Source organism: Camelina sativa, chromosome 12 (genome assembly GCF_000633955.1).
Source record: "Camelina sativa cultivar DH55 chromosome 12, Cs, whole genome shotgun sequence".
NCBI classification, from domain to species: domain Eukaryota; kingdom Viridiplantae; phylum Streptophyta; class Magnoliopsida; order Brassicales; family Brassicaceae; genus Camelina; species Camelina sativa.
In genome coordinates, this window is record NC_025696.1 from 14,697,558 (window position 1) to 14,711,736 (window position 14,179).

The window sequence follows — 14,179 nt, forward strand, 5'->3', positions numbered from 1 at the left end:
TGCAGAAGCCCGTTAATCTATAAACAATCTAAGCCCATTAATTATCTCAAATCTGTAGAATTTATAGTATAAAACAGAACTATAGTTGTAAAAGGGGTGTTTTCCAGGAAATTTAGGGATTAAATTAGCAAATTCTAGTTTTGCAAATAACTTTTTATGCAATTAGATTATTTTTAAATCGATTTTTGATTTATTTTTAATGCGAAAAATAGGTAAATTTACGTTCAGGGGCAAAATATTTCAACGTCAAGGGCAATTTCATTAATGGTATAATGGTAAAATTTTGCTGAGATTGAATGTGGGACGTTTTCACTTCTCGTTTAATATAATTGATGGATGTTTTCAACGTGTTAATAAAATCAACGGTTTAGATTAAAAATATAAAAATAAATACCACACACACATACAGTAAAACCTCTATAAATTAATAATGTTGGGACCAAGATATTTTATTAATTTATAGTGATATTAATTTATCTATAAATTAATAATTATTATTTTATAGTGTAAACTAATAATTATTAATTTGTAGATATATTTTTAATATTTTAATTTTTTTTAAATTATGAATTGAGACAATTTTAACATAGACTTTCAGATGTTTTAAATTATATGGTATTGGAATTGAATTTGTAATATTTAGAAAATATTATTAATAATAAACCAAAAATACAAATTTATGAATAATAATATCAATTGTTGTATTTTAATAGTCAATCAAACTATCAAAATGTAAATGATGGTTATCTAGAAATTGAAAGTTTTTTACAAAATGTAGTATGATATGTTACAAAACATTTTATATCATTACAGTTTGAAAATAAAACATAACAATTGTTTTATAGATATGAGCTGTAGGAAAAACATACATTATTATATCAGCATATATATATATATATGTAAATTTTCATGATTATTAATTTATGATATTATTGGGACCATATTTTACATTAGGATTTCAGAAAAATTATTATCTTATTATCTTATCGAATTTTGTTATTTTTTATACTGGCCCGACTTGGGACTAGCAAATTTTCTTAATTTATAGTGTTTATTAATTTATAGAGTATTAATTTATAGAGGTTTTACTGTATTGTGATTGATAACAAATTTTTTAGAACCTCTTCTCTCTTCTTCTCTCCCAAGGCGACAAAACTGTTTTCTTCATTCTCAAGGAGACATTTGCCGGTGGTTCTTTTTCAGTTTCTAGTTTTTTTCTTATTGCTACTAATAAGTAATAAGTAAAAACTAGGATGGGATTATATCGGATTTGCCGATCAACTTTCTTCTTTCGGATGGCAGCAATGATTGTGATTGTTGTCACAAGGATAAACGGTTACCATTTTTATTCAAAACCAAGTGCCAGTTCCGAAATCAAAAGGTACTATGCTCCATTGTTTAAAGTAATTTTTTTTTATAGTCTTTGTTTGGGACTTTTCTTTAAGCAAAAGGAAACGCTTTTGTTTCCATCATCTTCCTCCATTTAGAGAGGTAATTCATTTATGGTTCGTTGAAGAGTGTTGGCTTTCTCATCCTGGCCATGGCGAACCTCTTGAAGAATTTTTTGATTTTTCATGATGCTCAATCTCCACAATCTCAATCAACATAAGAGATTGCATTCCTAAAATTTCTATGGTATATTGATTGGCGAATATGGGATCCAAGCATAAGAAATCACAGAGAATTAACGAATTAAATATTAATACAAAAGAAGATACTGAGTAACATCAATAATGTACGAGTATGGAGTTTTTTCCATGAGAGGATAGTTAAAAACGACGATCTCATCGCTTGGGGATTGAATTTAGAGAGGAAAAGAAACAGATTTTATAATCTGTTGGCGAGTAAAACTTCGTTCTCGAAAGCCTTGTGGAAATTCACTTCTCCATTGTTCACTATAATAATTATCTATGTATTTGTGGTTGCGTATTTTGTTTGGTGTAGTCTTGCATAAGATTTCAAATTAATAAATGAATGAATGAGATGTTAAATCATTTTAAAACTTTCACATAATTCATCATTTTATAGAATCCCCCATTACAGCATAAATCTTTGCCTCTGAAGTCTGAACAAATTATAGATTGTTGGACATGAACAAAATTGACTCCGATGCAAGACCGCTATTTGTATATGCAATTGTCGACTTGCTGATATATATCAGAAATTTAGAATATGCATGGACCCTCTATCGATTGATCGATTGGACGAAATTATAAACATCACTATTTTCCGGTGATATAGTTTCAGACTTTTACAAAATTAAAGGACTTTTGTAATTAAATATTCTTTAAATGTTTAAGTTTGATTGATTCATAAACTCCATGACTCAACTAATTGGCATGTCATGAATAAAAGCTCATTCAAATCTATGTCAAGATTAAACTTGATCGGAAAACTTTGTAACAGAACCTACCCTAGATCTCCACTCAAATTAGATCACTAACATAGAATGCACTTTGAATCACCTAATAAACGACTTAGACATATTTAAAGCTAGCAAAATGATGGGTGATAAAAGGGTATGTAAAATAAAAGAATCAGTAAAGTAAAGAGGGTTCACATATAATTCTTAAATATTTACAGATGATATTTTCCCCCAAAATGTGTAAAAGCTACGATAAACGATCAAGTGAGTGCATGGATCTTCAAAGGATGTGTCATCTCTCAAGGTGGTTTGCAACTTGCAGTCTCGAACGTGCGTAGGTTCTGGTTATAAAGGCACGGACGCAGTATCGGAGCTTGATGGCATTTTGGAGTGGAGCTTGGCCGCACCATCATGGTGGCTTGGCGTGGTGAATGGGGTCTTGATTGTGGTTTGCTTTGCTACGGGCACGGGAGAACATGTCTTCATTATTTTCTTCATAACTTCTGAAGCATATTGGACTGATTCCACTTGACGCTGAAATATTATCTCTTCTAGAGTTTCAACAACGTCAAAATGTTGAATTTAGTGGGTTGGAAGGTCTTCCAAACTGGCATGCAGTCTGAAGTTCCGAAACCTTCTGAAAATGTGTTTTTTTTTTCTCCTTTTTGATCATTTTTTCTTAGAAACTTGTAATGACCTCTTGAACCTAAAAATAATTGGAACGTTACTTAAACTAAACGAACTTAAATCATACCAAAACGCTTGTTAAATCATCTTTAGCTTATCATTTTCCTCTCCAGACGCCCGAAAGGTATGGCTACCCAAAGAAGGGGTATAGCTTATTGGTTGTTTGGATATAACAACAATGTATAAATGAAAGAGGAAGAAAGAAAACCTTTGTGGTGTTAGAAAATGGTCATGCGCAAAACTGATTATGACACTCTTATCATATATACGAAAATTTGCAATTATATTATGGCACAAATTTAAACAATGGAAATCAAACTTGTGCTTCAGCAAAAGTATATCAAGAAATGTTGATCAAACTGGGAATATAGACAGACGATTGAAAGTCACATACCACTTCATCTATCTTAATCTTTTTGCATAGATCTCCCCTCACAATATAGACCCAAGCTTTTATAGGTTTCTTGCTACGACAACACAAAACCAAGATTTTTCCATAGATGTTATTATCAACGAAGTAACTTGTAGAGATGTGCCTAACTAACATGGGAAAGTCAGGTCTTGAGACAGTCATGAACTTAATCCACACCACATCGCCTCCATCATCCCCATTACCAATTTTCTTCTCCGTCACCCAAATCTTAGTCTCTCCTGTTCTTCTGGATTGTTGTAACACTGAAAACCGATCTCCCTTGTAAATCGATAGGGCACGAATATGGGAACCAGCACTTTTTCCCTCACACGGTAGAATACAAAAGATCTTCATTATCTCTTTCGAAAAATCCAACATTTCGATGAAATACTTGCCAGTTTGGGGATACTTATAACCTGTCCAGTACAAATTTCCATTCAAGGAGACCCTACACAAGTCGGGTGATAACTTTTTGCTAGAACTAGTACGATGAGTAACCTTCCACTTATTGGTTGCTAGTTCAAAGACTGCAACTCTATCAATCGAATCAGTACTGCAACGTCCAATAATCTTGTAACTCTTTTCGGGTCCACTACCATCGTAACCAATATTTCTGCCACATATAACATTATCCTTAGCAATCCTTTTAGGATGACTCAACAACGGATTCCAAACCAGGCCTCTTTCATGATGGCCGTTCAAGAAGAAGTAACCATCGCAGATCCCACTGACACGATAACGGCCACGGCGCAAATCCAAGCATAAACCAATCTTTTTTATAGTTGGATCGTCGTTGAGATCTGCGCTTATCGAATAAATGTGGGAATGTGTTTGTAACATGAACTCTGGGCGAGCGCAAACAAAGTTTTTGTTGATGAATCTCTTGTTGTTAAAAAGAGTGTTCCATTCTTTGCAAACGGATTTGAAGCAAAGGAGAGATAGAGGTGGAACACGAACGAGTATCTCTTCTTCCACATCTGACGGGAGCTTTCTCGACACCACTAGGGTTTTCTTTTTTCTCGTAAAAACCATTAGGGTTTTCTTTGTAAAAGGATCGTCGGGGAAGGAAAATCTATATATATAATAAAGTTAGTTTTTATCATTCTCATACTGTCACTAAGCAACACTATTTTTTAACTTTAAAATAAAATTAAAGTAGTATTTATTTAGTCCATATTTATCATACCTATAATTAATGACGCATTCTCAAAAATACTCTTTTTATCATATTTTTTTTTTTCAAATCTCTCCATATTAATCATTTTTAAAATTAACTCTTTTTAGGTACAAAATGACCAAATTATTCTTTCTTTGAAAGACAACAAGAATGTACAGTCACAAAAATTGAAACGACTGCACCCGGATTCCCAATCCTCGCACAGGATCCACCGTTGGATATGAAGCCTATCGAACCACAAAGCTCTCCACCAAATTTCAGCCAAATTGGACTTTGTTTCATCCTCCAAACGTTGCCTCAAAATATGCATCTCGGACCAGTTCGCGCTTTTCATCTGCAAGTGTTGGTGTCGACCGAAACCACCATGGTGTCGAACGACACCAAGCCTGCAACCACGATCTAGGCTTCTCCTTCAGCCCCTTTTGGCTGCAAAACCCCAACTCCCCATAATACTCGTTTCCCATATGAATAATCACAAACAAAATAGCCTCACAAGGTAACAACCAAGGAAAACAACCCATGGATTCTTCTCAATTCATCTTACCCATCAAAAATCTATCACAATCATTCCAAAACCCTATATAAGCCTAACATCAACCACTTACCTTGGTTTAGAGACGAAATCTGAGGAAGGAGCAACAGCTCACCACCACCAGTGCTCCCCTGTCCTCCTCCATGCCATATCATCGCCACTCTCCTTCATTCCCATCCCCAAACCATCTCCTCACCTCCCTAACCTCCAAGTATACCCAAAAACCTCTTCTCTTCTCTTGGGGAGGAAAACGGCTGGGCAGGGAACCCCTCACATGAAGAGTGTGTTTTCCTTTTATAGGGAAAGTTAAGGGTTTCTCTAAAACCGCTAAACCACATTAGACCAGAGATTAACCAGAACCGCAACCTTTAAACCATATGGTGTCGAGCGACACCCCCTATGTGTCGGTCGACACCAACCTCTAAAACCGGAACTCTGTTCACAGGCGTTACAAAAATAAAATAAAAATTACTGCAAGAAAATGAAATATTTTCTCGCCAAAATTATTTTTTCCCGCCTAAAAATTAAAACAAAATTCCCGGCAACATTACGAAATTTGATTTTCCCGCCAAAAATTTTGAAATTTCTAACTTATAAAAGCTTTTATAAAATCTTATAAAAACCTTTTATAAAATCTTATAAAAACCTTGTAACCGCTTTTACAAGCTTTTAATAAGGTTTTAGTAAAGTTTTTAAAAGGTTTTTAGGAGATTTTTTGTAAAGTTTTTATGATGCATTTACAAAAAAATTATAAGGATTTTTATAAGGCTTTTATAAGGTTTTTATAAGTTTTATATTATAAAAACTTTATAAATGTTTTATAAATATTCTTAAATCGTTTAAAATCTAAAAAAATTATTGGCTGGAAATTTTATTCGAAATTTTTTTGTCGGAAATATTTTTGGCGGAAAAATTTTTGGCGGAAAAATTTTGTTTTCATTTTATTGATTAAAATATTTTTTATGTAAGGGTAAATTGGTCATTAAAAATTAAAAGAAGGCAAAAATGAAAATTGCCTAAAAAAGGGTATTTTTGAAAATGTGTTTATCAAAAACGGTATTTTTAACAAATTTTCACAATTAATAATTAATAGAGAGTTTAAATAAATAAAAAATTAATGAAGTAAAATAAATGAAATGTTAAAACAAGAAAACAAGTCTTTTAATCGAGAGGATATTTACCTATTTTTCGTGGAGTGGCATTTACCTATTCTTCGGGAGTTTATGGACCCAAAGGATATTCAGAATTTCAGATTATTCGGAGTAGGTCTATAAGCAAGTCTTTAAAGCCAGATCGGCTGATATGGCATTATTCAAAGTCTGGAAAATATTTGGTCAGATCGGGATAAGGATTGGCTAGGGAGATTGTAACGCCCCCGAACCGTCCTTTGGCCGGACGGCAACAGACCGCCCTGGGACGCTATGCTGGTAAGGTTCACCAATGATCCGGCCGAGGTTCAAGAACATATCAGGACCCTTAGCCAGTCCGTCGGTGGCGTTGCCGACCGCATGGAATATCTTTTAGGCTTTGCAACCCTTGAGACATCCCAGGCGTGGAGCCGACTCGGACAAAGTCTATATCAGTTATGACTCATACAAATAAGAAATCCGAATATATTAGATACTTAAAGAGTTTTTTACAAAACGGTAACCAAAAGGTTTTAAGAGTTCGAGTTTAAGGCTTAGCGCCAAAGGTCGAATACAAAATAACATACTTTATTTTACAATAGACACACAAACTACTCCAGGGTCCTACTCATTCACCATGCCCTCTAGTTCCCTCTAGGGTTTCCTGCAAGGCAAACACAGTTCCGTAAGTAATCATAAAGATTACTTATTGAGCTCAGGATTCCTGCAAAACCATAATAAATCCCCAACCCCAAACCCCAAACAACAATCAAGCATGCAAGCAACAAGCAATAAAGCAATCAAGCAGGCATGCAAACAATCAAACAATCAGAGATAGCATGCGGAAGATAATGAGCTAAGAAAATTAATCTAGCAAGAAAATCAATCAACTACAAACAACATGCAGTAAACTTGAATAAAAGCAAAAGAGTTCTAAACAAGTTTTAATTTATGGGTCTGGTATGCTTCCTCTCCTCAACAACTCTGTGAACACCCGCATTGCAGCCACAAAGGCATGCAACCGGAACTTCACCTCGAGCTACACCCTCGTGTCGACTGCGTCGGCCAGGGTAGTGAACCCAGTAACCTCCAAGCTCTTCGTCCCAGACCCTACAACTCACGAACATGGGTTACATGTCGCGGCTGCAAGTTGTACTGAAATAGTCTTAGGACAGCCATACCCAACTCTTACTTTGCTAGCCAGAATTTATAGCGGACTACACGCATTAAGACTTCAACAAATTGATACTTGAGTTTTTATGGTTTTTAAGCTCATAGTTTTATAAGTATCTTAACCAGTTAGCATCTCCAATACTAGATCATTTCGAACTAGTACCGAGAGTAACTCTCAACCAAGTTACCTTCTCTGTTACTAGAACATTTCAAACTAGCAACGAGTGTAACCTCACACACACGCATTTAAACAAGAAAAAATCAAAAAGATAAATCAAGTAAAAAATGCAACTAAAACTCCAAGCAACCGTTTACTAGATGGACGTCATTGGACTCCATCTAGCTCGGTGCAGTGTGCCTGAACTCACAGAAAACCAGCGATCTCTTGTAAGGAGTGGTCAGATTCTCTTGATAGCGTTCCTCTCGCGGCAGCACTTCGGATCTCTTCCTTTGTTGCAATCGAGTTCCTTCTCGATGCAACAGTTGATGGTAGTCGATAGTCTTGTTTTGAACTCTACTTCCTTCTTTCTGTCTTCCTCACCCTTTCTCTCCTTTCTCTCTTTACTCTCTCTTCTCTCCTTCTTATTTTCTTTGCTTCATTTATGCGAAAATAAGAAGAGGTGAGGGTCCTTATATAGAGAGTTTTGGGCGGTGGAGCAACCAATGCATGTGAAGCATTTGTTCGATCTCCTCTCTCTTCCTTTGAGAAAACTTGGTGACCAAGCTATTCTCACACCATAGACTCTCCTTTGTCTCCCTTCTTCTTCTTGCATGAATCATCATTGGCTGCTTTTAGAAAGGTCAAATGATGATGTTTCTCACTTTCCCTTGCTTGAGATGCAATTTGCCAAACCCAAAAAGTGATAGAGATTTTTGTCTCCCACTAACTTGCATGAAATGCGATTGGCCAAATGGAGGAGACAAAAGTTCCTTAAAATCTGGAACCTTGTCTGGTCGTGTCGGCGGTATGGTGGTATGGTCAGCGGTACACAGCACGGTCCGTCTCGTCCGTGACTTCATTGTCCGGTCTTTACTCGGTCATTCTTCGGCCATTGTCCGGAATTCCTCGGACACTCTTCGGCAATTCTCGGTCTCTCGCCCTTGCCTTCTTTCCGAGATACTTCCCACGCCTTTTGGTCATGGGTTTTTATTTGGTTTCTACCCCGTAGTGAGGGTCACAACATTCTCCCTCCCCCCCCCCTTAATAGAATTCGTCCCGAATTCCATAGGGATCTGACGGCCCTACTTCATCTTCTTTGACAAACAGCTGAGGATACTTGGCTCGAATCCTATCCTCATCTTCCCAAGTGGTGACCTTGCGGTTCTGCTTTCCCCATAATACTTGTATTTGAGGAATGCTCCTGTTCTTTAACTTCCGCGTTCTTCGTTCTCCGATTCCAAACGGTCCTTCGGGGTATGTGAGATTTGACTCTAGTTCCTCGATAGGCTCGGTTATAATCATAGTAGGATCAAGTACGTGCTTCCGTAGTTGTGAAACGTGGAAGACTTTGTGTAGCCGCATAACCTCTGGCATAGATAGACGGTAGGCTACCACTCCAACTCTCTTCTCAATCCGGTATGGTCCAATGAACCTTACCGCGAGCTTTCCAACTTTACCAAACCGATCCTTCCCTTTTTGTGGTGCGACCTTCAAGTACACCATGTTTCCAACTTCAAATTCCACTTCTCGCCTTTTACGATCTACGTACTTCTTCTGGCGATCTTGAGCTTTCTTCATGCTTTCACGAATAAACTTGCTCTTTTTTGTGGTCCCATCAATCAACTTTTGATTGAAACTCGTCCTTTCCCCAACTTCCGTCCAATAGAATGGTGTTCGACAAGGTCTTCCGTACATTGCTTCGAACGGTGACATGCCGATGCTTGATTGATAGCTGTTGTTATAGGCGAATTCAACCAACGGTAGATTCTTCTCCCAATCAGAAGACCATTCCAATGCGCATAGTCGAAGCATATCTTCTATGGTTCGGTTAGTTCTTTCCGTCTGCCCATCGGTCTCTGGGTGGAATGAGGTGCTCATATGAACATTCGTTCCCAAAGATCTATGCAAATCCTGCCAAAATATCGATGCAAATTTTGGATCATGATCGGAGACGATGTTTGCTGGCACTCCATGCAGTTTCAAAATCTCATTGATATACTTTTCCGCTAAAATCGGTGCTTGATCTGTACTCCTCACTGGTACCAAGTGGGCTACCTTTGTCAAACGATCGACCACTACCCATATTGCGTCGTTGATTCGTCCCTTTCTTGTTGGTAGACCGGTGATGAAATCCATTGAGATAGAGTCCCATTTCCATGTTGGTATGGGCAAGTTTCGAAGTAAACCTGCAGGCACTTGATGTTCTACTTGATTCTTTGACAAGAATCACACTGGCTTACCCATCTTGCTACTGCTCTCTTCAATCCAGGCCAATGGTAATACCTGTGCACGTCCTTGTACATCTTCGTGCTTCCAGGGTGAATACTCAATGCTGAGCTGTGGGGTGCTCTTAGTATCTCCTCTCGCAGTCAACTCCGGTCAGGTACTATGATTCTTCCATTAAGTAGTAAGGTGCCATCATCTGCTATGTGGTAACCACTAGCATTTGGTCCGTCTAAACTCTTCAACTCCTCAATGATCTTCTTCAGGTTCTCGTCCTTAGGCTGCTCTTCACGGATTCGTTGTACTAAACATGCTTGAGTTACAGCCTGTAAACCCAACGGCTCACTAGATTCTCCTTCTAAGGCTAGAAGCCTTACCTTCTTCAACTCGTCGGCTAGAGACTCCACATCTCTCTCGACATCCACTTGTGCTTTCCTACGGCTTAGCGCATCTGCCACTACATTCACTTTGCCTGGGTGGTACTGGATTTTAAAATCGTAATCGGCAATGAACTCCATCCATCTTCGCTGTTGCAAATTAAGATCTGGTTGCGTGAACAAGTATTTAAGACTTTGATGATCCGTAAATACCTGAACCGCTTCTCCATACAGATATGATCTCATATCCTTAATGCAAACACCACAGCTGCCATCTCTATGTCATGTGTGGGGTAATTCTCCTCATGCTTCCTTAACTGTCTGGAGGCATATGCAATTACTCTGTCTCCTTGCATCAAGACACATCTGACACCTACTCTTGATGCATCTGTGTACACGGTATACGGCTGATTTGGCTCTGGTAAAGCTAAAATCGGTGCCGTTGTCAGTGCTCCCTTTAGCTTTCTAAAAGCTTATTCCACCTCTTCACTCCAAATGAAAGGTACGGATGTTGGCTTCGGCCAATCCTGAATCGCGGCAATCTTTTCTAGGTCGACGGACACGCCTTGCTCCGAGACTCGGTGTCCTAGGAACTTAATTTCCCTTTGCTAGAACTTGCACTTGCTGAACTTGGCGAACAGCTTCTTCTCCCTTAGTCGTTCTAAAACCTTCCTCAAATGTTCTTCATGTTCTTCTGCACTCCTCGAGTATATAAGGATGTCATCGATGAATATTATCACGAATTAATCCAAATAATCATGAAAAACCTCGTTCATTAGTCGCATGAATGCTGCTGGCGCGTTGGTAAGTCCAAACGGCATTACTACGAACTCATACTGGCCATATCTTGTTCAAAAGGCTGTCTTCATCACATCTGGTTCTGCAATCGAGATTTGGTGATAGCCGGAGGCTAAGTCAATCTTCGAAAACCAGCTTGCTCCTCTGAGTTGATCTAACAGCTCATCAATCCGTGAAAACGGATACTTGTCCTTGATGGTTATGTTATTGATTCCTCGGTAAATACACAAACGCATGCTTCCATCTTTCTTCTTAACAAATAGCATTGGGGCTCCCCGTGGTGAAGAACTTGGCCGAATAAAACCTTTTTCCAACAAGTCTTCTAGCTGAGTCTTAAGTTCAGCTAATTCGGCTGGTGCCACGCGATACGGCACTTTAGCAATTGGGGTTGCTCCAGGCTCAAGGCTTATGGTAAAAGGATGACTTCTCGGCGGAGGCAATCCTTCTAACGGCCTGAATACATCTTCGTAGTCCTTTGCGACTGTGATGTCCTCGACTTCCAGGTTTTCTTTGTCATATCCTCCGGTGGCGGTAAGAGTGACTAGATAAACGCTTCCTTCATCAAACGATCTCCCAATTCTTATCTTTGATGCGAAATATGCCCTTTTGCTTGGGCTAATTCCATAGAAAACTAGAGGTGTCCTTCCTCCATTTTCAAATATGACTCTGCTCCTACAGCAGTCTATATGGCTTGGTGTTCCGATAACCAATCCATCCCCAATATAGCATCAAACCTCTCCATCGGCATCACAAGCGGATTTACCGGGAAATTTGCATCTTACAAGATTATCGACACATCTCTGAACAACCTTCGGGTCTTGAGTGGTGGTTGATTACCAGCGGTGTAGACATTGATGTTTACTTCCTCCTCCTCACACAATTCTCCGAACTCATCGGCCACTTCGGGAGTCACAAAACTTTTGGACGCTCCCGAATCGAACAATACATGTGTGGGGTTACCACCAACAAATAATGTTCCTAAATGCAAAACACGAATAAAACATGCAATGCAAAAACTACTAAACACGCAATCACACAAACACATAATCAATCATAAGAGAGTTAGAACCCAATCAAACCTGTTATCGGGCCTTTCGCAGGCGCTGGAGGTTTGGGTGGCTCTACTCTTAAAGCAAAAACATTAGCTGGGGTCGCTTGTTTCTTTGCTGGGGGTTCCTTCACTTGCTGTACTGGTTGAACACGGTTCACAGTTTGGGCGTTCAGTTTGGCCGGCCTTGATAGACATGAGGTCGCATAATTTCCCATTTCTCCACAGTAGAAACATGTGACAAGCGCAAGATTGGGACTCTTCACTTCCGAAAGTGTCGGATAAGCTCGGGCAAAGTGTCCGAGTTGACCACACGTAAAGCATCCTCTAGGATCTAGGCTGCTCATCGTACGTCCTCCTTGGTTAACAGTCATATTGACTTTACCACGGTTCGCACCCTGGTTCCGCCCTGCTACTTGGTTCACCCTCCGAAGATTCACGATTTTGTTCTGCTGCACTGGTTCTTTCTTTTTCTCTCAGGCCATAACTTCTTTCTCTAACTCTAGACCTTCCTCGACATTAACTGCTCTCTCCTCCACTTCAGCGATGCTTCTTGGTACAAAGACCTCCTAAGTCGGGTAAATATTTGTCCATAAGCGCGAACGCTCATGTCTCCTTGCTCTAGACGCAGGAACTGATTCTCTAAATCGCGAGACTCTGGTAGGAAGTACTTCTGCTCAAATTCTCTCTTAAAGATCTCCCTGTTATGGGCTGGTAGCGGTAGCGAGTAACTACTCTGTCCCACCACGCACGAGGATCCTCTTCCAAGAAGTTGATCGCGATTGATTGAACTCTTCTGGGCATCTTGACGTTTCGAAATTCGTCTCCAATTCTCTTATCCATCTGTCTGCTAACACCGTGTTCTGCTCTCCTTTGAACTTGCGGAGTCCTAAGTTTCTCATCATTATTACCAACTTCAGAAAGTTATCTGACGGATTTTCAGCTGGCTGGTTTCCTTGGTTATGCTGTTGTTGCTGGATCATGTGGTTTAAAAGGTCTTTTATCATCTTCAGTATTTGCTGGGTCTCTGGTACACTGTGTTCATTCAGGTTTCCTCCACGACCTTGGTCTCTCCTTGGCACACTTGGATTCGGGTTGGTAGCGAACAGTCCAACTGGCGAATACTCTCTTAAAGGCGGGCACACGTACTCAGGTGTACTGTACCGAGTAGAACTGGTTGGCGAGTACCTCGGCATCACACCGGGCACATCCCATTCAGGCATATACATGTTTGGTTCGTAAATGCCTGGAAACGACTCATCTCCTTGCTCATCTCCAAAATGTAGACCCCATTCCTCCAGACCAAACTGTTGACTTGAACCCCCCATGTGTCCGGCGAAAAGTGCATCGATCTAGACCTTTCAAATCCTTGACCAGACATCTGCATCCATCATCAATAGTAAGGGTTACCTAATCCCATCTCATCTAACCCTAAAGTGATGAACAAACCGGATTATCCTAAGTGTCTATTGCGACCATTTTGACTCGATAAAACGTTTGAAAACACGAGTTATAATAGCATCATAACCATGCTCTGATACCTCCATTTTTAATGCCCCTGAACCGTCTTATGGCCGGACAGCCACGGACCGCCCCGGGACGCTACGCTGAAAACGTTCACCAACGATCCGATCGAGGTTCAAGAACACATCAGGACCCTTAGCCAGTCCGTCGGTGGCGTTCCTGACCGCATGGTACATCTTTTAGGCTTTGCAACTCTTGAGACATCCCAGGCGTTGAGCCGACTCGGACAAAGTCTATATCAGTTATGACTCGTACGAATAAGAAATCCGAATATATTAAACACTTAAAGAGTTTATTACAAAATGGTAACCAAAAGGTTTTAAGAGTTCGAGTTTAAAGCTTAACACCAAAGGTCGATTACAAAATAACATACTTTATTTTACAATAGACACACAAACTACTCCAGGGCTTACTCGTTCACCACGCCCTCTAGTTCCCTCTAGGGTTTCCTGCAAGGCAAACACAGTTCTGTAAGTAATCATAAAGATTACTTAGTGAGCTCAGGATTCCTGCAAAATCATAATAAATCCCCAACCCCAAACCCCAAACAACAATCAAGCAAGCATGCAAGCAATA

At 39.3% G+C, this 14,179-nt stretch overlaps 1 protein-coding gene across 1 annotated transcript; it reads right to left on the minus strand.

Annotated features, from left to right (window-relative positions):
- On the minus strand, positions 3,393-4,496 carry LOC104733524 (putative F-box protein At1g58090). The gene has a single exon (XM_010453097.1). The coding sequence runs from the start codon at positions 4,494-4,496 to the stop codon at positions 3,393-3,395; it is 1,104 nt and encodes a 367-aa protein (XP_010451399.1).

Coding starts and splice junctions, on each gene's coding strand:
- LOC104733524 (XM_010453097.1), bottom strand. CDS start 4,496: ATGGTTTTTACGAGAAAAAAGAAAACCCTAGTGGTGTCGAGAAAGCTC.